Below are 22,670 nucleotides of genomic sequence, written 5' to 3'. Positions count from 1 at the left end.
TTTCTGGGGCGGGGAGCAGATTCCTCAGCTACCTGCGATGCATCGAATTCCGTGGGGGCTTGTGAACGTCGTGATTTTCTGGGGCGGGGAGCGGGTTCCTCAGCTACTTGCGATGCATCCGATTCCTCGGGCGCTTGTGACTGTCGTGATTTTCTGGGGCGTGCAGTGCTGGGCGTGGGTGCCTCAGCTGTCGATCGACGTCGAGATGTGCTCTTCATCGAAACCCTTTTCTTCGGGACGGGGGTATATTCCTCTTCATTTTCTTCTTCGTCATCGTCGTCGCCGCCGCCATGATTGGAGGCCGTTGGCGTAACATTTCCAGGATCCTCCGACTCGGACGTTTCTTCTATGGCATAGCTTCTTCGAGCGGCAGAGCGCCGGGATGGCCTGCCCTTAGCAATTGACGACATTATGCCTGGGGGTAGTTAGCTGCAAGGGACTGCCTCATGAAGACAGGTGATGGTGGGATGGTGATGCGACGTTGTTTTTGCGGCGGTGGTGGAAGTGGGTTGTTTACCTTCGCTCCCAATTGGGCAAAGCGTTGTTTTTCTGCCACAACATTGGGGTTAGTCACATGGCCTACCGCCCCGCTGACATCAGCTGTATGTAATGTATTGTCACGTCGGCGGTGAATATTACATCTCCGCCGAGCTGCTTCAAAGAGAGCAGCAAGACGGACAGCGAAGAGAAGCCACAGATCACGACTTCTGTTCGTGCGGTCAATATGGCTCCCTGGGACGATTTCGATAGCATTTTCTACTTCAACAAAAACTTTTCCTATGATGGCAAAGTCATTGAGCAGATTATCTCCAACCGCCGGGCTTTGGGCAATCAACTCTTCGCCGACCGACTCCTAGGTTTGCTGGGTGTTAAAGCAGGTATGCTTATTGTGAGCTTTAGGATTTGCCGAGATCATTCTAACCATGTCACTGTTCAGTTACAACTTTATACCCCCCGAAGTCGAATTCGGATCTCCGAACGCTCGTCAACCAGATTGTTTCCTCCGCACTGGACATCCACCACCAGCAAGCAGTGCTATACTACATCTTGAAGGATTGTCGCGCAGTTGGCGAGATTCCTTCGCAGTACGCGCGTCGGTGCCACTTGCCTGAGAAGTATAGACTATTCATCGAAGGTCTTTGGAACCTGGACAGACTGGAATTCAGGGTATGTCTCCCCGCGATTCGATATGGTTGATCCCGCTCTAATTTTCACACCGACAGCGAGCTATTGAATATCTCACTGAACCATCGATCATCCCAACCTTCCCGGACGAGATCCTCTATGTCCTTACCCTCTCCCACCTTCCCAAGCACGATGATAGCCTCGTAATGGCCTACTACCTTACTGTATCGCCCCCGCTTGCATCGCCCAAGGTTCAGAAAGCCTTTTTCGAAACCCTGTGCCGAGGAAATATCACAGAAGCCTTCTACTTCACTCGAAAGCATGACGATTACAATCGCCGTGGCTATCTCGAGCAGCTCATAGAATTCGTTCACAAGACTAGCTCTGGTCCGACACGGAGCAACCGGGCAATGGAATTGATTGGCCTCCCATTTGATGACCAAGAAGAGGCATGGTTTGAAGAATCTCTGCTTCACGGAAACGCCAAGACACTGCACGGATCTAAGGACACTGTCATGATGCGACGCCTTGCAACCGGCAACCTAGGTGGTCTTTCGACAGAGCTCGAGTCTCTAGGCGGGAAGAAGATAGATGGGCTGAATTGGGATGTTCTCAGGCAGAGCATGAAGCATACTCAAACCCTATACCCATCCAGCCCTGGTGGACAGCTTTATTAAATGAATATTTCATCGGTGGAGGTATATGGCACATTTTCATAATGCTCACGGCAGATGGTTCGGGGCACAGGAGTTTCAATTTGGAATCATTGTAATTGTATCGGCACTTTGGTGGTTGTTTTTAAGAAAAAGATTCGGTTATTTCACGCTAGATACAGCTGGAGTTGAAAGGGTCTGAGGTTGTCCAGCATAAGAAGATTTTATGAATATACCAATATGTTTTTCTAGTATCTCTGATAGACGACGATGCGCTGTAAGATGTAAACAAATAACAGTACCTCGTACCGAGAGCGGGCAGGAGGGACTGCGGTTCGGTGAAACGTATTGTCACCGGAATAATACAACAACATCGCTGCAGCAAAGAAAGACCTTCCTCATTCACAGGAACAGAGCTTTCGCCCACACTCGACTCTGCACTGGATAATCCACAAAACCAGCATTGACTTAGCACTGTATCTTTATCTTCTAGAGATTTCATCAGTTTGGCCTCATTAAAATTCCATCGTTCACCTTGTGATGAGCTTTGATCGGTGATCTGGAGGCCCGAGTTTAACGTCTCGAGCCCAGAAAAGCAGACAGCTTGGTGCGGACTCTGCTGAATTGATCCCCGGGGGATAAACCGGGGACAAGAGAATCACTAAGATGGCTATCTGCACTTTTTACCAGCAAAATCGCTGCAGGTTTGGAGGTATGTTTTATTGCTTCTGATATCCCTTTCCATGAACGCGTCGTTAATCGCTTCTCTAGATCGCTGCAAAAATGAGCACCCCGGCAGCCAGCAATCGTTCAGCGCAGGAAATCGGTTCGGAGCTCTGTCCGGTGGCGGAGGCTTTGGAGGAGGTACGTTTGAATCTTTATTGATGTTTTGCTCTTATAGTTACTATGTGATTCGTCACATGATATGGAAACTCGTTGGCCATTCTCTAACTCTACTCACAGGTCGCTCGGCTCCGCAGAGTCAACCAGCGTCCAAGTAAGTCAATTGTGTCCTGTCTAAGTTGTTTTCCTACTGACTCCATTACAGCTTCGGAGTTACTACTGCTGATATCAAATCGGACTTAACGGCTGGCCAAGGACTACCAGACTGGATTTTCTCATGTTATGGACCTGGACGAAACGCTCCCAGACAGCTTTTTGGGGGCGCTCAACGAGAGCAGAGTTTCGAAGAACTACGACTGCGGCATTATGAAGCGGCTGCAACAGGAAATGCGGAGCAAGCGGTTCAAGAAGCTCAAGCTCTATACGCGGAGTCACTAAAGCAGGTAGAGACTGCGCTTAGCAACCTTGAAGGTGCTATGAAATACGTCATTGATGGGGCCAGTGAGCATCCCAACAGGAATGATATTACAGAGGGCAAGACAGGTCCAAGCGTCAGTCAAGGCCCCTCTGCCTTTGGTCAACCTACTCAACCTGCCCCATTCGGTCAACCCGCTGCTGCTCCTCAGGCTCCTGCCTTTGGTCAACCTTCGGGACTGGGTGCTGGTCAATCAGCCTTCGGTAAGCCAGCCGGGTTCGGACAGCCGTCGGCATTTGGACAGCCATCAGCCGTGGGACAAGCGTCTGGCTTTGGACAACCAAGTGCCTTAGGCCAGGGATCTGCATTTGGAAAGCCTTCAGGTCTAGGTGGTGGACAGCCAGCGTTTGGCCAGCCAGCATTTGGTCAGTCGGGGTTTGGCCAGCCTCAGCCAGCATTTGGTCAACCGTCTTTCGGTCAGCCGTCAGCAGCTGGGCCTTCGACGTCCGCATTCGGGCAGCCTAGTGCAGCATCACCTTTTAGCCAGATATCTAGTCAAGGTCAAACTACTGGTGGTGGGTTTGGACAGCCAGCGGGGCAAACGACGGTTTCCCCTTTCGCTCAGGCAGCTGCTCAACAGCCAGCGGCACCTACAGGATTTGGGCAACCTTCAGCAGCGCAGCCAACAGCAGGGCCATTTGGCCAACCCGCGCAGCCAGCGGCACCGTTTGGCCAGCCTCAGCAACCGGCAGCTCCTTTCGGTCAACCGTCTACAGCTCCCAGTCCATTTGGAGCACCAGCTCAACCACCCGCCGCTTCGCCTTTTGGCCAACCTACTGGGGCACCACTGGGGCAACCGGCTGCACCTAGTGTAACTGCAGGTACCGGACCACCACCGGCTGTCAAGGTCGAAGATCCTACAGACCTTCACCCTATCCCGCCTCTGGCTGGCCAGACCGTTCGGGATCCTATGACAAAGAGACTCACCATGTGGAAAGGACAGCCGGTGAAGTATATCGAAAACTCGCCGTGCTATCTTCACCCACAAGATCGCCAAACTTATACCCACATCTTCTTCCCTGACGGGCCACCGGATGAAGCCAGTCTCAGAGATACACAGGGCAAACCCGAAGATTATACTCCGGAGATTACAGAACAGTATGAGTTCTTTGTGAAGAATGGGCATTTCAAAGATGGTGTCATCCCAAGCGTACCACCCAAGACGGAGTGGGTGAGCTTTGACTTCTAAGATAGAAGATCGGTTTTGTTTATCATTATTTGTAGTATATAGTTGTGGGCGACAGCTACTTCATTCGCTTTCACAGGGGGGTTCAAAAGGCGCAATTTGATAGTGTTACGGGATCCAACGCGGTACACCGGGTTACTGGGTATTATTTAAGGGGCCTAGGCTTTTTTACGAGACGATTGATATGCAATAGAAATAGTGTTACGTGAAACTTTTTGGTTTTTTCATTATAGATTCAGGTCTTAACGGGTATCGACGTTGACTCAACGAGGATCCTGAAGAGATTCCTCTACTACATGACCAAGCAAGTCCATCGCTCATGATGCCAGCCCAACTAAGAGTTGGCACCAATCCCTCCCTGATGCAGACTAGATCAACTAATCTAGGCGGCAATGGTGACCTCAACCTCAACACCGGCCTCGATGTTGATGATGATCTGCTTGACGGTCTCAGTGGGGGCGAGGAGGCTATTCATTGGATTAGTCTATACTCTTGTCTATAGAAACAAGGAGCCAAAAACTTACTCGATAAGACGCTTGTGGATGCGCATCTCGTACTTGTCCCAGGTCTTGGAACCCTCACCGTTGGGGGTCTTACGGGTGGAGATGTGAAGGGTCTTGGTGGGCAGACGGACGGGGCCCTTGACCTGGAGGGACTTGGAGCGGGCACGGTCGATCAGCTCAGTGCAGACCTTCTCGAGGGAAGCGACCTTGCGAGAGGTAAGAGTGATACGGATCTTGTGGACCTTCTGTAGCGCAGGAACAAGGGACGATTAGCATCTAATAACCACGGTGTATACAATAGAATGTTGCCTCGACGTATATCATATAGGATATCGCGATGAAGGTGAACGTACAGGGCCCTCGCCAAAGTCCTTCTCGGGCTTCTGGAAAGACATCTTGATGTTTATCGGTGGGGAGACCGGGATTGACTGAGATGGCTGTTCAGAGCAATTGGTTAGCTATATAAACAGAAGAAACCGGTCCAGCAAGGGCGCGCGACATACCTTATAAGGGGCTAATTGCCAATCAAGACCTGAACTTCGAGGCTCGGTAAGGTGATGATGGCCGATGAGGAGCTATTAAAACCGCGACAAATCGTGAATCTTTTTTTTTTGGCCGTGTTTAGCGTCGCTTGTGCGGGCGGAAGGCTTGGCACTCGGCTATCTGGAGCTAGGCCGGATTGGGCGGGTGAGTCAGCGTCATCCTCGGCCATCCAGACATCGCGATATCCAAGCACGGCAAAAGGCGATGGTTGAGGATTGCAACGACTGTTGATGATGATTACGCTTGTTCTGTCCGTTTTCTTTCTTTTCTGAGCTTTTTTTTTAGACTGTTACATCTTTTATATCTGTCGAGTCATGGCGGAATTGCCTCCTCTTGCACCCGTTCCACCACCCGCAGTGCGGAGAACACTACAACATGCAGAATGGGAGGCATGTGTTGATGCATGGATTATGCTTCTTGGAGTCCGTATAGAGTCTTCTGATAAAGCCTTCAAAGAAAACGCACCTAAAGATGAATCTGCCGTCCTATTTCTGTCATCTTTCTATCATCAGTTGGCCGCCTCTGGAGAGACCGGTCTGCATACAGGGCAAAACGCAAGGCAACTACGGAAACTCTGCTTTCTGCTGACAAGGCGGTTGCTGCTGGATGTTGCTCCATCGCCACCTGAGCTACTGCACTGGAAATTTCTGGGTGGCATGTGCTGCTGCTATCCTTCGAGTTCTGCTTTGAAACGATTACTATCAGATGCATGGGATAAGCACCAAGAGACTATAACCTCCAGTCTGGAGAAGGCAAAATTATCTATCATTAAGCAGCTTTCCATAGCTACATCTACGGTCAATCCAGAAATTGTCTCTGACATTCGTCTGTTGACGATTCTTGCATCTGCGCTGCCAGCTTGTGGCCAAGTCCTCATCACGGGATCTGATTTCCTGGATACCTTCTCAGATGCATATCTGACGCTGAAGAGAGGGGAGATCCGCAAGGTTCTTGTTGCAAATGCGTACGTCGGGTTGACATCGCTATTGAAAGGCTCAAAGCCAAACTTATCATTACTCCTTGATCAGTTATTCGGCCTGAAAGCTGCCGCTGGAGTAGGCACTGCGAAGATGAAGAAGGAGCCCACCCTTCTTTCAGATTTGATTTGCGGCTCTGATCTTCTTGCTCGTCTGGAACGATATCTGAGTGTGCAGACACAGCAAAGGGGTCAGGATCTACTTTCCAGCTTGCGTTCATATCAGACGGAATCAAAACCGTTTCATCATCGATATCAGAAGCAAAAGAAGAAGCTTGATAAAGGGAAGAGCCGTGCACCAGATGTTCCTGGTGCCGATGCAGAACTTCATGCTCACAGAATGTCCCTTGTCACCCAAGTCCAAGATCTCTTCCCAGACCTTGGATCAGGTTACATTGTAAGACTACTTGATTTCTACGGCGATAACACGGAAACTGTTGTCGCCCACCTTCTCGACGCCTCTCTTCCCCTTGAACTTCAAAATCTCGACATATCCGAACAACTCCCCCCTACACACACAACCACCGATCATGATACCTTACTCCCCCGACCAACTCCCCCAGAGATTCCTTCTCCCGAACCAACACCCGCCCGCAAGAATGTCTTCGACGAAGACGTTGACATTGCAGAACTAGCCCGATCAGGCGACGATGCCGCACGCGAGAAGCTCCGCTTTGGCCGCGCGAACCCAGACCTCACCGCTGACGCCGTTTTGGCTGATCGCAGTCAACACGCGACCAACAAGGCCGCCATTCTCTCCGCTCTGGCGGCGTTCGACTCCGACGATGACGAACGTGACGATACCTACGATGTAGCCGACGTCGGTGGCACCATAGACTCGGTCCCGGCTGGCACAGACGCAGACGCAGACGCAGACAAGCGTAACCGCAGTGCCGAGGAAGCCGACATGTCTCTCTTCCGTGCTTACAAGTCAACCCCTGGACTTTTCGCACGCGACTCTGCCACACGCCGCTCGCAACCGCGAGCCTCGCTGAAGCGCGAAACGGGCATGACAGACGAGGCTATTGAAGGATGGGCGGTGATGCTCACCCGTGACCCAAAGCGCCTATCCAAACTAGAAGACAAGCTCGCTCTTGGATCTGGTGGTCCCGGTGGTGTCATGACGCAACCCGAACTCGCACCAACATCCTACAGAAAGCCTACCCAAGCAGAGGGAGAGTCAGACGACGAAGACCAACCCTCCGGTCCTTCTTTCAGAGGAAACAGAGGTGGTCCAGGACGAGGACGCGGTCGTGGAGGACAAAGAGGCGGCCGTGGCGGTGGTGGTCGCCGGGGAGGCAATGTCAACGGGCCTACTGGCGACCCAGGCACGACTGCCTCGCGTCAAAGGAAAGAAGAGAATAAATCCAGCAGAGCAAACCATAATCGGCGACAACAGAGAGCTAAAAAGATAGCGAGGGGTGGTGGTCTGCCGGGGTAGGTTGGTTATGATACCGATGCAACGCTGTAATGACTAGCATTTAGCTCTATGATCTTCTGCCTTCAATTGTTTCATATTAATAAAATGGACCTTTGCTACCAGCATTACATCAGTTTCTATTCATTTTCAGACTTCTTAGTGAGTAGAATTAATTCGAATTCAAGCATCCTTGTAATTGAAAAATCAGCGCAAAGGCATCAAAAGGACATTAAAAGGCTCAAAATCATAACCAGATTCTGACACCCAAGGTCGTGCGTTATATACATAAATGGCTATTCATAACGTGATATGTACAGGAGTGTCGTGCAGTAAGAAAATTGCGTGAAATGAGAAATCATCTGAGAAGACCACACGGAACAGCGTATACCATATGGGTATCTTAGTGGTGGTCTGAGAAGACACCCTGCTCTGCGCACGACTTCCTGCATTCTTCTAGAATTCGAACTTGCTTTGCTACATCGCCAAGTCGACCAATGACTTCCTTGTTGCCGTCAACGAACGTGAACAGGGCATAAGGAATGCCGGTATCGCGACAGAATTCCAGAACCAGTTTCTGGGTCCGACGCAAGTTGTGGCGTGGGATGCGCGGGTAAAGATGGTGGATGGCCTGGAACTGCAAGCCACCGTGGAAGAAATCCAACCAAGTCGGGCAATCGACATCCATAGTGGTGCGAAGCATCTTCTGGGGGAAAGACTCGTGGACACCCAAATCAGCGGTGGACATGGCGAAGTGGGAAAGCGTGATCTGGACGTGGAGTGGAGAGGTGACCATGTGAGAAATCATGATAAATAGTATACGGCTGTTCCAGTCTGGGATCGTGCAATAGAGCACACCGTAGCCAAACCAAGTCCAGAAAAATACTTGGCCTGCCAGCTCGAACCAGCGGTGCCACCAGGCAGGACCCTTTTTCGGGGCTTGACCACAGAGCAGGTACTCCCAGCTCAGACGATAAAGGTTGAATCGGCCAAACATAAGAATGGGGTAATAGAGGTAGTTTTGATACCGCAGCATGAAATTAGCCGCGGCGTCAAAGGCCATGATGCGCTCATAGTACGTGCTTCGGAGACTGGTGAGAAAGCGATGCGAGATGGCAAACAGAGGCATGTGCTCGATGTCAGGGTCGTGCTCGGGAGCGTTGGTGACAATATGATGGACATTGTGATTGCGTTTCCACCAGCCCAAGCTTAGTCCTCCAAGGTAATCCGCTATAATTATTCCAATGACACTGTCGACGTGGAAGTGATGCGTGATTCCCATATGGCCAGCATCATGGGCGCTGAAGACGAGCTGGTGCCAGAAGCAGCCTAGGAAGAATCCCGATGTTCCATACCAACCCAAACGAAGAAACAGGTATGACAGCGCTGCGAACAGGGTGTAGCGACAGCATTCGATAAAATACGAAAAATAGTTGCAGTTGTAGAGGCCTTCCGCACGAATCCGCTGGTCCAGCTGACGATACTTCTGTCGAATGCTATCCTGGTTCGCCTGGTCAAGAGACGGGTACTTGGCCGTATCAAAACGAATCTCCTCCTTGGTTCGCGCATCGAGGAAGAAAGGCTTGGGCTCAGACTCTTCACTCTCCGGAGACGAAACCGAGGTATCCGTAGAAGTTGACTTTCGTCGACGCAAGCCTGGCTTTGAGTCTGCCGCATCGAATACCGGGGAGGGAGGATTCGAGCTCTCTTGGTCAGAGCTATATTCATCGGTCGAGCTGGCGTCTTCGCTATAAGGACGGAACTTCCCGCCCTGGATCGGAGGGAGGAAGTTCAACCACGGTCCTTCGATGCGACCGATCTGGTAGGAAAGCATGCGCTGGCGAGCTTCTTTTGAATGCAATCTATACGTAGAATAAATCATTAGATGGGGATAACACAAGTTATAGCAAACACATACGCATTGATCTCGTCTGTTCCATCCCTCCCAACCATATGTTTAATGGACTTGTCACCTCCAGGGTGATAGGGAATCCAAGCATCCACCTTGAGCACTCTGTTCTCGAAGATAATAACATGCTTGCCCTCTGAAATCAAGCCTTCGATATATCGCCGGGAGAGAGTGGTGTCCTTTCGAGATCGCGACGGTGCATTGACCGTCTCTCTGGTGTTGGCCATGATAAATCGCGGTCAACGATCGTCTTGTCCGAGGTTGAAGTAACTTCCTGGTCAGGGATCAAAAGGACATTGCAAATTCCAGATAAAACAGGGGGTTGAGATGAAGTCGACAGGTCACAGCAGAAAGTTGGAAGAAGCTCGAAACCTGCTGCCTCGTGGGCGCGGAAGAAGCGGTGGTTTGATCGACTCTGGCGGGTCCGAATGGCCGCTATGAAACGCAGCGAAACGGTCGAAGGATCGTCGCCCCATTTCCACTCTCCAGCACCTCCTCGCTTCTGCATCCACCATCACCACCACCGTCGTGAATCTGTTTATCAATGATGTCTACAGCATCCGTCGAGGTATTCTGGTTGGTTTTCTACAGTCTGGATAGATAATTGATTCGTGATGGTGTAGGACTCGCTCTCTGGGCTGATCGGACAGTGGCTCGAGTGGGACCAAGTAATAGAAACCCCGCTATTTATGGAAATATATCTGATAGTCAACTGACATCAACGGCAGGATCCCATCACACGAGCTGAAATCGAAAAGCTTCGGGATTCTTCTGCGGTGCCTGAGCTTGAACAGCGTCTCCGAAAACGTATGTGTAGTCCACCAGCATTCCTACAGCGGAAATAAACTATGCTTTTCATATTGCTGCTGCTTCCTGACATCTTCTGATGGCAAATAATAGGCATTCAATTTGGAACTGCCGGCCTTCGTGGTCAGATGGCTGCTGGCTTCTCTTGCATGAACTCCCTGACGGTCATCCAGGCTTCGCAGGGTTTGGCCAAATACATCCGAGAGAAGCATTCCGGGATCGCATCGAACGGAGTTGTCATCGGGCATGATGCTCGCTACAACTCTGCCAAGTTCGCTGCTTTGGCTGCGAATGCCTTTGTAGCACAGAAAATTCCAGTCTGGTTTTACTCGGAGCCCTCTGTCACTCCGTCAGTCCCATTTGGTGTAAACCACTTGCACGCTGCAGCAGGTATCATGGTTACAGCAAGCCACGTAGGTCTTGACCTTGACTATATTATATCAGATGGTGTCTAACTTGTTGGGGTAGAATCCAGCCCAAGATAATGGTATGACCTGAGTTCAATGTCTCGGATCTCAACTAATGGTTTATAGGCTACAAAGTGTCTGATATCTCAAACTTCAATTAGCTTGAGTTTTACTGACCCTGAGTAGATACTTCAGCAATGGCGCCCAAATAAACACTCCAATGGATGTGGAAATCGCTCAGTCCATTGAAGAGAATCTTGTCCCTTGGTCAGGCGCTTGGAAGGACTTGCAGGCAAATGACTATGTGCATGTCGATGCATATGAGAAGGTTTTGCCTCAGTATACCAGTGCAGTTTGGAAATATGCGGTAAGTAACTATCACTAATTGGTGGCAAGACTAACAGACTTGAATAGAAATCCACTGTATCGGAATGGAGCCCACCTAAACCCTTTGTATACACACCTTTGCACGGAGTCGGAGGTCTAGTCTTCCCAGAACTGTGTCGCTCAGTGGGAATCAATGATTTTACATCTGTCCCTGAGCAAGTTAAGCCAGATCCAGATTTCCCTACGGTGTCGTTTCCAAACCCCGAGGAAGCTGGAGCTCTAGATCTTGCTATGCGAACAGCAGATAAGGAAGGCAAAAGCTTGATTATCGCCCATGATCCTGACGCAGATCGCTTTGCGGCCGCAGAAAAGGTCGAGTAGGTAACCATTTGCATTTGAGTAAGAGTCAGTGCTAATGTAAATTTAGCGGCTCATGGTTCACTTTCACTGGGAACCACATTGGTGTTTTGCTTGCATCTCATCTCTTCGATTCCTTTGATACACAAAGCAGCAAATATCAGGCTGTCTTGAAATCAACAGTGTCGAGCGGCATGCTAGAGGAAATGGCTGCAGCAAAAGGCATCCACTTCGAAGAGGCACTGACTGGTTTCAAATGGATGGGCAATATCGCGCGGAAGCTTGAAGAGTCAAACCACCATGTCCCCTTTGCATTTGAAGAGGCTCTCGGCTACATGTTTCCGACAGTGTGCTATGACAAAGACGGGATCACAGCCGCCCTTGTCTTCTTATCAGCCGAAGCAAAGTGGAGGTCCCAAGGCCTCACCCCTTACACCAAGCTCCAGCAGCTTTTCAAGGAATTCGGGCATCATGAAACACTGAACAACTATTTCCGGTCCCCCGATCCGGAACTCACAAAGAGTTTGTTCCGGGCAATCAGAGACGGGCCATACAGGACGGAGAAGACCCTAGGCGAATTCAAAATCCTAAGATGGCGCGATATGACGGAAGGCTACGATTCCGGAACAAAGGACAACAAACCAACCCTGCCGGTGGATCAAGGCAGCCAAATGCTAACACTGTGGCTGGACCGGGATGTCCGGTTTACATTCCGGGGCTCAGGAACAGAACCCAAAGTCAAACGTACGCTTTCCATCCAGCCTGAAATAAAGGCAGCCCGCTAACGATTGTTCTAGTCTATATTGAAAGCTGCGGTGCTTCTCGCGGGGAAGCAGTGGATGCAGTCTGTAGCACCTTTATGACTGTTTTGAAGGAATGGGTTGAGCCTTTTGCTCCCTCGATGACTTATAGCAAACAACTCCCGACATCATCCGGACATATTTACAAGATTGAATGATTGATTGACCTACTGGGATGGTGGTCTGGCCAATCGGCTCGAATGAATTTCATGCGGCATAAATCCCGGCTTTGAGTCGAAGCAAACATCGCTCAATGAGTATTCTGTATAGATAAAGATGAAGCATTGCGGCTCATCATGTAGCATCCTGGGCATATTGTTCAGGTTGAGCAAACTGCATACATCAAGGTCATACAGCAGCTCAAGTCATCTGGAAATACCACCATATACTTGCAAGGAAGAATAGACTAGAATCGTCTAGGCATTATCAAACATATATAAACAGCCGTAGTAGCCTTGGAAATCCTAATCGTATTCTCCTACAACAATCATGTATCCCAGACAAAACCCCCAAACCCACCATCACAACCATCGCCACGAGAGACGTCACTGGCGAGATATCAACATCAGACCATTCCCAGTCAACGACATCTACACCCCCACGCCCAGAGACCCCGGATATGACAGCGACACCTCATCATCCTCGGCATCAATGCCTGCTGTACATGAACTCCACCGCCGACATCATCCACGAAGCACTTCTTTAAATAGAGGGAGATATACCAATTGCGATGGGTCGCATCCTTCGTATGCCTCAGTTCCATTCTCTACTAAATCTGAATCGGTATAAGTTGACTGATACATTGTTAAGAGACACCCCCCAACAACACTACGACCGCTACGTCTGCTTCAAGGATTCTGCATCAAGCCACGCCCACCGTCCATGTCGCTGTCACATATCATCCCACGATACCAACCACACTCACGAGCCCCATCAACACATCCACTACCATCGACACTACCATACAGAGCCCCCATCACCAACATCAGCACCACTCTGTGCTGTGCGCCGCATCCACACTCACCATGACCCATCTAGACGGTCCCATCGTTCTCAATACCAATGTCCCCGTTGCTGCTCAGGCTGTGACTCTTCTTGGGTGTGTGAGAGGTGTCGGGGTTTGAATCGGAGGACTGCGTATGGGCCTTCTGTACCGGTTGTTATGACAGTTCCTAGGGGCTGTATGGGTCGTTAGAGCATCATCCGGGAGTGAATTTATGTAAATTGGGTAGACTGTCAATTGAAGTAACTCATTTAACAACCATCGAGACAGTGACCTGCTAAAATCAAGCCAGAAGGAAATCCGGCAACCCCCTAGGCCCAATCTCCTTACGCTTCTTCAAAACAGCCTCCTCCACACCACTCCGAATAGCCACAATCATCTCTTCAGGATCAACGTCCGTCCCGATAGGATTCTCCCTAAACACATCCGTAGTCATAAACGCCGACGCATCCTCCACCGAGTCGAAGTTGTCAACCTGCGTTTCAATCATATTCCCATCAGGATCTCTATAGTAGATACTCGTCGTCGGACCGTGGTTAACGCTCCAGATCGGGTGAATCCCACGAGCCTTGCGCTGACGATACGCGAGTAACAGGTCCGCCAGGGTGTCGAAGGTGAAGTCAACGTGCTCCAGCCCACAGCTGCCTGTGTCCTTGGGCCTTAAGCTTGGGATGCCGATAAGGGCGATGCGGTGGTGTTCGTGGTCGTAGGTGATGAAGGAGATGGTGTCGTTGGAGTAGGCGACTGTGCCGCCTAGGAAATCTGTGTAGAAGGTGGCCATGCGCTGGAGGTTGGCTGTGCGGAGGACAATGTGTGCGAGGGAGGTGGGCTTGAGAACTGTTGCGCTGGGGGCGTCGAAGTCGGGGATTGTAGAGGCTGGCATTGTTTCTTTTTTTTTTTTTTTCTTGCTTTCTTGCTTGCTTCTGGGATGGTTTGAATGATGATTTCTGGAAATGTTGACTGTAGGATACTATATCTACTTATGTATCCCTCTCAATGTATCTGTCAACTGTGTATACTATGTCTACTATGCCTGACAAATTCTTGCTTATTTCTCGGTCACGGTTGAAAGCGAAGCGCGAAGGGATTCACTATATAGATGTATAGAAGTTTATAATCATCAGACTGTTTATTAATTGTTATAAATACATTACTAAGTACGTTTTGCTTATCTCGCACTAAAATGAAGGCCTTTCAACAACCATCCGATGTGGTGTAGTGGTTAACATCGTCGTCTCTCACACGACAGCCCGGGGTTCGATTCCCCGTGTCGGAACTTGATCGTTTCTTTTTTGCTTTTTTTCCTCCTGCTCTGGAAGATCAATTGATTGATTAGAGTTTAGTTTCTTTTTTATTTTGCTTATTCAATCTGAAAACTTTCAATTATGATAAATCTGTCTTTTAATCATAGAGCTCAATACAGAACAACTAACAAAGGAAATATAATGTGACCAAATGCTACATGTAGTTTGCTAGCGTTGCTAGACTAGAGAGAAAATACAGGATGACGGGAATAGGGACAAGTCAAAGACTCTAGAAGTGGATGGCCTTGGAGTAGGTGGCCATGGCAGCCTCCTTAAAGGCCTCAGCAAGGGTAGGGTGGGCGTGGCACGTCCGGGCAATGTCCTCGCAAGAGGCGCCGTACTCGACGGCGAGGGTGGCCTCAGCGATCATCTCGCCAGCGTTGGGGCCGATGATGTGAACACCCAGGATGCGGTCAGTCTCGGCATCAGCGATGAACTTGACCTGACCCTCGGTGTCGAGGTTGGTCTTGGCACGCGAGTTGGCGCTGAAGGGGAAGGTACCGACACGGTACTTGATACCGGCCTCCTTGACCTCGGCCTCGTTCTGGCCAACCCAGGCGACCTCGGGGTGGGTGTACATGACACTGGGGATGACACCGTAGTTGACGTGGCCGTAACCCTTCTTGATGTACTCGATGGCGGCAACGGCTTCCTCCTCGGCCTTGTGGGCCAGCATAGGGCCGAAGGTGCAGTCACCGATGACACGGACGTGAGGGACCTTGGTGCGGTACTCCTGGTCAATCACCAGGCGGCCCCTGTCGTCCTTCTCAATGCCGACGTTCTCCAGACCCAATCCGTCGGTGTAGGGCTTGCGGCCGATGGCGACCAAGACGACATCGGCATCGAGGGTCTCCTCCTTACCACCCTTGGCGGCTTCAACGCTAAGGGCAACAGTGGCGCCACTGTCATCACCCTTGACGACCTTGGTGCCGGTCTTGAACTTGATGCCCTGCTTGGCCAGGATCTTCTGGGCCTGCTTGGCGATGTCGGCATCCATACCGGGACCACCGATCTGGCCCAAGAATTCGACAACGGTAACCTCAGATCCGAGACGGGACCAGACGGAAGCCTATGATGAAATTGTTAATGCACATTCTCGAGAATCCACTTTCAATATTCTTACCATCTCCAGACCGATGATACCACCACCAATGACAACCATCTTCTTGGGGACCTCGGTGAGAGAGAGAGCACCAGTGCTGGTGATGATTCTCTTCTCGTCGACGGTCAAGCCAGGGAAGTGGGTGGCCTCACTACCGGTGGCAATGATGATGTTCTTTCCGCGCAGAGTCTGCTCACCACCCTCGAGCAAGTTGACCTTGACGGTGTTGGCATCGGTCAGGGCACCAGTTCCCTTGATGTAATCGACATTGTTCTTCTTGAGCAAGTACTCAATACCCTTGGTCAAGCCATCGACGGAGGTGTCCTTGGCCTTCATCATCTGCTCGAGGTTCAACTTGACATCACCAACCTCAATACCGCGCTTTTTTGTGTCGTGGAGAACCTGGTGGTAGAGGTGGGAGTTGTTAAGCAGGGATTTCGAGGGAATACATCCGACGTTGAGACAGGTACCACCGAGGCGACCGCGCTTCTCGATACATGCGGCCTGGAGGGGAAAAGTCGTTAGCACAACTCATGCAAGGCCGCTTTGGGGGAGGGATGATATGATCGCACCTTCAGACCCTCCTGACCAGCTCTGATGGCAGCAACGTAACCAGCGACACCACCACCGATGATAACGACATCGTGTTCACCTAATGATCGTTGATGCAATGGTCAGCAAATTGTCACTGCCGGAAGCGCAGGAACGGAACCGTTCCCCTTCCCACCACACCAACGGATGGGTATAAATTGAATACATACCAGACTCAGAGGCGTAGCCACGTTTTGACAGGCCCAAGAAAGAAGGAGTAGTGGCAGGAACGAAATGCGAAGGGACAGAGGTGCGGATGGCAGCCCGCGGTGTAGCCCGCGGCAGCAGGTTGCGGAACATGGCGAAAAAAGAGGAAGAGAGTCGAGAAAAAACAGAGAGAAGAGAGCGAGCAATAGACAACCGATCCCCCACGGTAACAAGCTAAGGAGGGAGGTGAATGGGGACAATTGGGATAGGGCAGGGTCTAGTATAGGGAAGAGGATGTTGGGGCGAGAAGCTTTCGAGGTTTGGAAAGCAAAAGCTGGCGGCCCGGTATTGATACGGTAACGGGTGCGTATGTAATCAATTTCGGGTTAAATCGGCAGTGCGATTTATATGATTTTCCATATTGCCGATGCGATTTGGGCTCTGTTTGCGCCATTTATTGGTGTATTTATTGTATTGGAATTGAGATTCTTTTAAAGCGTGTAATTTTGATATAAACTGAACTGCTGCTGCCTCAACCAGAGAGTGTCACTATGGTCAGCCTCAATACCGCGCATCCATTATGTTGAGATTCAACCTCACCGGTAACATCTTCAGTTTCAGCTTCTTCTATCAGGAACCTCTGCTACACCGTCCCTGACAGCACAGCAGTAAGAAGTTCCCCGAGGGAAACTCAGTCCAGATAGCATTGATGGCTATCATCGGCTGCCTGGTCGGAAAATATATTACTCACATTTCGGCTATGAGTGCATTCTTGACGTAATAGCCAGCATCCCTGTGCTGTATGATGGAGAGATAAAACGATATCATTAATGTTCAAATAGACGTTCATGATCATGAATCGACTGGAATATATCCAGAATCATATTTAAAACAATTTAATCCATGATGTTCATATTATTGAAGTGAGCCAACTGAAGCAGCAGCACGAAGCATGAAGCATGAAGCAAAAGCTGCCGTATATATATCAGAGTCATCTTACCACACCCACTAAATAAACATCTTAGAATAATAAGACAAGACTCAAAAATGAGTCTCTTTAATATCGACTTATCGATATGACAATCCACAATCGGAACAATTCCGACATTATTTCCTATTTTCCTCGAACCCCAGACTCTCTCTTTTTCTCCCCGCAATGCCTCTTAAGCTATTTCCCCTCTGCGTCTGCCGTTCCTTCTTGCGTACCGACTTTCCCAGAGCCGATCTGCTCTCCCAGTCTAGCAATGCCAATCAGGTCTCTTCAACATGCTCTTAATCTATCTCAAGCTGTCACATACGGTTACAACCTCATAATGACTGACTGACCGGGACCATGGTTTCTCTCCAGACTCATCCCGGACGTCTTCCGGCGTAGTACCGAGTGGGATCGTCGTCGTCCGATTACCGAGTTTGACACTCTCCATGCCGGCCTAGTCTCCCCATCCCCAGGTCTCCATCTCCATCCCCAGAGCCAGTCTGTCTCCAGGTTCTGGTGGGGAAGCGAATATCACTGGCCTCTGCTATTCTGTATTCTGCCCAATTCTAACTTCTCCCACCGGGATGTAACCAAATTCGACCCGTGTGCCCGCTGGACTCTCCCACTCTCACATGGCTCGCTTGACGATCTCTGTCTTCATGCAAGATCATTCATTCATTCCCTATCTCTTGCAGAACCAGCTGTTGGTTTAAATACTTGCTGCAACCCCACGATGTCGTTGCGCAGAGTTCCTCGTTTTCTGTTTCCCCGCGCTTCCCCGCGTGGTCTATACTGGAGTTTGGTCGGCTTTCCCCCAGATTAATGGACCGTTGATTGCGATGCTTGGAAGTGCAACGGAAATAAAAAGAGCATCTAAAATCTTTTAATTTATTTCACTTGCGATTATTCGACCAACATCTGCCCAACATGTGCGATAGAATACCATCATGGAACATCGTCCACAAGCTGGAGAAGCGGAATCTTCTCGTCGCGATCAACTCCGTTGCGGCACTAAGTATTCTCTTCTTCGGATACGACCAGGGAATGATGTCAGGAGTGAATAACTCCAAGGATTATATCGATCTCATGGGTTTTGGCTACAGCGAGATGAAGGATGGCATGCTTACGCCGGTCGTGACGAACAGTCTGCTCCAAGGTGGCATTGTGGCAGTTTATTATCTGGGAACACTATGCGGAGCCCTCATGGGTGGCTGGCTGGGAGATCGGATTGGCAGAATCAAGTCCATAGCCGCGGGCGCTGCCTGGGCTATCCTGGGTGCTGCTTTACAGTGCTCAGCAATGAACCACAATTGGATGATCTGCGGTAAGAAGTACTTGAAGGTTGAGTGATTCGAAATACTGACAGACCAAAGCACGCTTTATCAATGGAATTGGCACGGGTATATTGAACGCCATCGTCCCTGTCTGGTCAACAGAGACAGCAGACCACACCTCCCGTGGACAGTTTATCGCCATTGAATTTACACTCAACATTTTTGGTGTTGTCATAGCATATTGGCTGGAGTTGTGAGTATTCCTGAAATACATAGTATCACCAACCAAGTCTGACTGTTATAGTGGTTTATCCTTCATAGATGGCGGCAAATCCGCGTTTCAGTGGAGGTTTCCCATCGCATTTCAAATCCTCTTCCTACTCGTCCTCTTCACGGTCGTCTGGTTCTGTCCCGAGTCTCCTCGATGGTTGGTTAAAAGTTGGTCGAGAACAAGAAGCGCGATACATTCTTGGCCGTCTGCGTGGAAACAGCGATGAGGATGCGATTCGCGCAGAAGCAGAGTTTCGGGATATCCAAAGTATCGCAGAGCTTGAAAAGACGATTGACCATAGTCACTCGTATCTCTCTATGTTATTTGGTTACAAGTCTGGGGATCTGCATATCGGCCGTCGTGTGCAGCTCGTGGTCTGGTTGCAGATCATGCAAGAATGGGTTGGAATTGCCGGTGTCACAGTTTGCATGTTGATAAACGCCCCATAAGGATTGGTTTTCCATTAACCTTTTTGGCAGATGCCCCGACGATCTTCAGCATTGCTGGGTTTGATTCCGTGAAGTCTCAGTGGATCAGTGGTTTGAACAATGTTTTCTATATGGTATGTGGTTTCGACAACCATCCTGACAGTGAATTGAGCTTACTTGTCTCTAGCTTGCAACGCTTGTTTGTGTCGTCACCTTGGACCGAATCGGTCGTCGATGGTCATTATGGTGGGGGTCCGCTGGTCAGGGTATTGCCATGTTCCTTGCCGGTGGATTTTCACGTCTAGCTATCGACGCTCGAGCATCCGGGGATGATGGTAAAGCTAGTCAGTACGGAGCAGCAGCCGCATCGATGGTCTTCATTTTTACATCTGTCTTTGGTGCAACTTGGCTGGTAAGTGGAATACTAGTTAACAATCGAGGCGGACGCTGACATTTCGAATTCTTTAGACTACACCTTGGTTGTACCAAGCCGAGACATTCCCACTCGCTGTCAGAGCCCGCGGAAATGCTTTTGGTGTTGTTGGATGGAGTATTGGAAACGGATGGCTGGTGAGTAGCTCTGCATCCATGACGAGCCATTTGAGCATGCTAATGGATATTAGACTCTTCTTTGCCCCGTGATGTTCGGAGCCATTGGAGAAAAGACCCTGTACGTCTTCGCCGCCAGCAATGTAATCACCATCCCGATGGTCTGGGCCTTGTATCCAGAGACCAACCAGCGAACTTTGGAAGATATGGACTTGCTGTTTGCTGCCCCTACTCCGTGGAACTGGGATGCGGAGCGGACTTTTGCCCGTCTCAAAGCGGAGAACCCCGGTTACATCCAAGCGGCCAGTCGAAAGAATAGCATTCTGGACGCAGAAACTGGCAGAGCAGCCAGTCCTAAGAATGACGAGCACGATGCGACCGCTGAGCATGTAGACCGATCTTGATGGCTGCATTTGATCCGGAATACGATGTTATGAAGTGCTATTTTTGCCGCCAGCCATACCCTAGAGCTTTGTGGATTTGATTTTTAGTATTTTGAATTATATACACTGCAATTTAGAAATTATTGAAATTGATTGAGCCTTAAATCTCTGCTGCTTAAGTTGTGTATACGGACTTCCTACCTTAGTTGCTTCAAGGTTCTTTGCGAGCTCTGATTGGCCACTTTGAGAGCAGACCCGAATTCCGTACAATAAAAGCGACGACCTCGACTTTCTTCTTTCTTCATCCAGCAACCATCTCACCGAATACGTTCAAGAAACAAACAAATACTATTCTGTTAGATATTAAAATTTACATACTGTACGTGCACTATTCTCAAAAAGACGCGTCTTGATGGCCTGCTAACTAATAAATAGACAACCATCTACGATCGCCATCATCACCAGAGGGCGAATATATTCCACTCAGCCATCGAAAAATACAAAAGAACCAATCTGATTGATTTTTACATCAAATTAAAAAATGGCTACTCAAGATATCAAGGCAGAACCTATCAAACCTCTACCCAAAACACAACCTGAAAGTACTGAACCCAACAACACAATCACAAAACAAACCCCCCAAATCAAGAAACCCCTCCACCGCATCTCTCTCCACCCAACTCTCACTCCCTATCGTAGAAGGGTATATCGTACTCTTCTTTCCGTGCCCGCAGGCCGGTGGACTACCTACTCTGCCATGGCTACATACCTAGGCTCATCCGCCCGGGCAGTTGGGAATGCGATGCGCACGAACCCGTTTGCCCCAGAGGTCCCGTGCCATCGGGTTCTGGCGGCAGATGGGACATTGGGTGGGTATAAGGGGGAGTGGATAGGAGGCGGGAAGTACCGAGACGAGAAGAGACGGCTTTTAGAGGAGGAGGGAGTGGAATTTGATGCAGCAGGGAAGGCAGGGGGTGAATGTTTTGGGGAGTTTGTGGATTTGGGAGGGAAGTAGTTTGTTTTGCATAGGCGAGATTGGCTTGATGCTATGCTGGTGTGGTATTCTAAGGATTGCATCGCAGATGGGGCGAAAGTATTGTACATGTTGATGTTGACATGCTGATCTGATCAAGCGTTGGACGGCGCAATCGATCTCAAGGTGACGGGAACCACGTCGTCATCGTCGGTGGCATTCCACAGCAGGGAATACGAGCCACCGTCGCCCGCCGTGGATGGAACCGAGAACAGCGAAGTATACTCGCCAGACTCATCCTCCACAAGCAGGAAATTACCATACCAGACAAACTTGTTGGTGACCATATTCGTCGATCCGTTAGCAGTGAAGCCCATCTGGTGGTCGTCGGATGACGGGCCAGGGACGAAGAGCATTTGATCAGAGAAGTCCTTGGAGCCGGTCGAGTTTGTCGTGGCGTTGGGATTTCCGACCAAGCCGTCGTCGCCTTTGGTGACTGTTCAGGATGTTAGATGAGGCCGACAATGTGTTTGGATGACGACTTACAGGAGACTCGGACGGCGGTGGACGCATTCGAGGGAGGATTGGGGGCTACGACGGCGTTGCCTGCTTGAATGTTAATCATCTGCTTGATACTTAGCATTATGAATGGGATTGTGATCATACCATCCGCATAGTACATGGGAAGCCCGCCAACATTATCGCCATAAGCATAGAGACCGAAGGACTGGGACTCGGCAGAGACGAGACAGCTCGAGGCCAGAAAAAGACCCAGCGACGCAATCTTTGGAAGATACATTTTAAATTAAAGATGAAAAATAAACGAAAGACTGGAAATCAATTCTTTACCGAGGAAGAAGCGAATTGAACTGGCTTTATGCACAGTACAGTCTTCCCCTATATCCGATGTTGAATATAGGACGATGAACACAATATGACGAATCCCTCATGATCCACCACTCAGCGTGACTATATACACCTATTCAGGCCAAAAAAACTAACTATCAAAAAACAGACCGCCATCATCGACAATCGGCAGATGCAAAAACTCAGATAAACTAAATTCCCGTAGTGGGGAACGGTTCTTGCGCGTCGCTGACGTTGCCCACACCACTTGCTGGACTGAAAGTGCTGATCTCGGCCCTATTCAAGCTTAATGTCTTGGAAATCGAGGCTACTGGAGACTTTAAAATAGTTAATCCAGTTATGCACAGCATGTCGATTCGATGACTGTGTTTAATCGCAAGGATTGCCTGTCTCCATCTTCACCACTGACGAATAGTTGATCTTCCCTGTCCGAGTAATCGCTTGGCCTTCAAAATGCTTGCGTGTCGTGAGGGA

At 49.7% G+C, this 22,670-nt stretch overlaps 13 protein-coding genes and 1 non-coding gene across 14 annotated transcripts in view; 8 read left to right on the top strand and 6 right to left on the bottom strand.

Annotated features, from left to right (window-relative positions):
- The window catches only part of smc4 (condensin subunit SMC4), a 5,145-nt gene extending 4,672 nt beyond the window's left edge, over positions 1 to 473 (bottom strand). Inside the window, exon 1 of the mRNA XM_040835636.1 lies at positions 33 to 473. Within this exon, the coding sequence (XP_040687545.1) occupies positions 33 to 410 (378 nt within the window). The 5' untranslated portion in view covers positions 411 to 473. The remainder of the gene's footprint in view (positions 1 to 32) is intronic.
- A 188-nt stretch (positions 474 to 661) lies between these two features.
- On the top strand, positions 662 to 1,979 carry ASPWEDRAFT_157261 (ELYS family protein). The gene is made up of 3 exons (XM_040829729.1): positions 662 to 878; positions 938 to 1,167; positions 1,224 to 1,979. Exons 1-3 carry the CDS (start codon positions 725 to 727, stop codon positions 1,800 to 1,802), a joined length of 963 nt encoding a protein of 320 aa, XP_040687544.1. The 5' UTR covers positions 662 to 724; the 3' UTR covers positions 1,803 to 1,979.
- Positions 1,980 to 2,192: 213 nt separating this feature from the next.
- On the top strand, positions 2,193 to 4,480 carry ASPWEDRAFT_547158 (FG-nucleoporin nup42). The gene is made up of 4 exons (XM_040838095.1): positions 2,193 to 2,490; positions 2,550 to 2,642; positions 2,742 to 2,775; positions 2,827 to 4,480. The coding sequence occupies exons 1-4, from the start codon at positions 2,445 to 2,447 to the stop codon at positions 4,283 to 4,285; spliced, it is 1,632 nt and encodes a 543-aa protein (XP_040687543.1). The 5' UTR covers positions 2,193 to 2,444; the 3' UTR covers positions 4,286 to 4,480.
- Positions 4,481 to 4,664: 184 nt separating this feature from the next.
- Positions 4,665 to 5,180, bottom strand: S10a (40S ribosomal protein uS10; the record flags this gene model as incomplete). Its single annotated transcript, XM_040833223.1, has 3 exons — positions 4,665 to 4,749; positions 4,807 to 5,030; positions 5,139 to 5,180. The coding sequence occupies 3 exons, from the start codon at positions 5,178 to 5,180 to the stop codon at positions 4,665 to 4,667; spliced, it is 351 nt and encodes a 116-aa protein (XP_040687542.1).
- Positions 5,181 to 5,534: 354 nt separating this feature from the next.
- On the top strand, positions 5,535 to 7,908 carry ASPWEDRAFT_41741 (ASCC2 family CUE domain-containing protein). The gene has a single exon (XM_040835635.1). The coding sequence runs from the start codon at positions 5,643 to 5,645 to the stop codon at positions 7,743 to 7,745; it is 2,103 nt and encodes a 700-aa protein (XP_040687541.1). The 5' UTR covers positions 5,535 to 5,642; the 3' UTR covers positions 7,746 to 7,908.
- A 216-nt stretch (positions 7,909 to 8,124) lies between these two features.
- ASPWEDRAFT_29056 (fatty acid desaturase) lies at positions 8,125 to 9,857 on the bottom strand (the record flags this gene model as incomplete). Its single annotated transcript, XM_040833222.1, has 2 exons — positions 8,125 to 9,583; positions 9,640 to 9,857. 2 exons carry the CDS (start codon positions 9,855 to 9,857, stop codon positions 8,125 to 8,127), a joined length of 1,677 nt encoding a protein of 558 aa, XP_040687540.1.
- Positions 9,858 to 10,177: 320 nt separating this feature from the next.
- ASPWEDRAFT_184414 (phosphoribomutase PRM15) lies at positions 10,178 to 12,800 on the top strand (the record flags this gene model as incomplete). Its single annotated transcript, XM_040832030.1, has 10 exons — positions 10,178 to 10,198; positions 10,254 to 10,298; positions 10,359 to 10,437; positions 10,531 to 10,850; positions 10,906 to 10,924; positions 10,971 to 10,980; positions 11,031 to 11,211; positions 11,259 to 11,548; positions 11,599 to 12,272; positions 12,326 to 12,800. The coding sequence occupies 10 exons, from the start codon at positions 10,178 to 10,180 to the stop codon at positions 12,484 to 12,486; spliced, it is 1,800 nt and encodes a 599-aa protein (XP_040687539.1). The 3' UTR covers positions 12,487 to 12,800.
- Positions 12,801 to 12,809: 9 nt separating this feature from the next.
- On the top strand, positions 12,810 to 13,569 carry ASPWEDRAFT_547309 (uncharacterized protein). Its single transcript, XM_040838099.1, has one exon. It carries the CDS (start codon positions 13,059 to 13,061, stop codon positions 13,521 to 13,523), a length of 465 nt encoding a protein of 154 aa, XP_040687538.1. The 5' UTR covers positions 12,810 to 13,058; the 3' UTR covers positions 13,524 to 13,569.
- Positions 13,569 to 14,626, bottom strand: ASPWEDRAFT_547206 (uncharacterized protein). Its single transcript, XM_040838096.1, has one exon. The coding sequence runs from the start codon at positions 14,212 to 14,214 to the stop codon at positions 13,615 to 13,617; it is 600 nt and encodes a 199-aa protein (XP_040687537.1). The 5' UTR covers positions 14,215 to 14,626; the 3' UTR covers positions 13,569 to 13,614.
- ASPWEDRAFT_t155 lies at positions 14,536 to 14,607 on the top strand. Its single transcript has one exon. It is a non-coding gene; the product is annotated as a tRNA-Glu (tRNA).
- Positions 14,627 to 14,864: 238 nt separating the features above from the next.
- On the bottom strand, positions 14,865 to 16,628 carry ASPWEDRAFT_29053 (dihydrolipoyl dehydrogenase; the record flags this gene model as incomplete). Its single annotated transcript, XM_040833221.1, has 4 exons — positions 14,865 to 15,704; positions 15,759 to 16,241; positions 16,310 to 16,389; positions 16,499 to 16,628. The coding sequence occupies 4 exons, from the start codon at positions 16,626 to 16,628 to the stop codon at positions 14,865 to 14,867; spliced, it is 1,533 nt and encodes a 510-aa protein (XP_040687536.1).
- A 1,750-nt stretch (positions 16,629 to 18,378) lies between these two features.
- Positions 18,379 to 20,481, top strand: ASPWEDRAFT_60426 (putative MFS monosaccharide transporter; the record flags this gene model as incomplete). Its single annotated transcript, XM_040838519.1, has 8 exons — positions 18,379 to 18,775; positions 18,825 to 18,978; positions 19,030 to 19,133; positions 19,165 to 19,422; positions 19,476 to 19,558; positions 19,612 to 19,836; positions 19,893 to 19,994; positions 20,048 to 20,481. The coding sequence occupies 8 exons, from the start codon at positions 18,379 to 18,381 to the stop codon at positions 20,375 to 20,377; spliced, it is 1,653 nt and encodes a 550-aa protein (XP_040687535.1). The 3' UTR covers positions 20,378 to 20,481.
- A 191-nt stretch (positions 20,482 to 20,672) lies between these two features.
- ASPWEDRAFT_546680 (MGMT family protein) lies at positions 20,673 to 21,604 on the top strand. The gene is made up of 2 exons (XM_040838085.1): positions 20,673 to 20,735; positions 20,792 to 21,604. Exon 2 carries the CDS (start codon positions 20,898 to 20,900, stop codon positions 21,369 to 21,371), a length of 474 nt encoding a protein of 157 aa, XP_040687534.1. The 5' UTR covers positions 20,673 to 20,735; positions 20,792 to 20,897; the 3' UTR covers positions 21,372 to 21,604.
- ASPWEDRAFT_29051 (uncharacterized protein) lies at positions 21,485 to 22,128 on the bottom strand (the record flags this gene model as incomplete). The annotated part of the gene is made up of 3 exons (XM_040833220.1): positions 21,485 to 21,825; positions 21,876 to 21,935; positions 21,996 to 22,128. The coding sequence occupies 3 exons, from the start codon at positions 22,126 to 22,128 to the stop codon at positions 21,485 to 21,487; spliced, it is 534 nt and encodes a 177-aa protein (XP_040687533.1).
- Positions 22,129 to 22,670: the final 542 nt, after the last annotated feature.

The sequence above is a fragment of the Aspergillus wentii genome (genome assembly GCF_001890725.1).
Source record: "Aspergillus wentii DTO 134E9 unplaced genomic scaffold ASPWEscaffold_5, whole genome shotgun sequence".
In the NCBI taxonomy this organism is placed as follows: Eukaryota; Fungi; Ascomycota; class Eurotiomycetes; order Eurotiales; family Aspergillaceae; genus Aspergillus; species Aspergillus wentii.
Note: the sequence above shows the minus strand (reverse complement) of the source record. Positions and strands in the feature narration are given on the sequence as shown.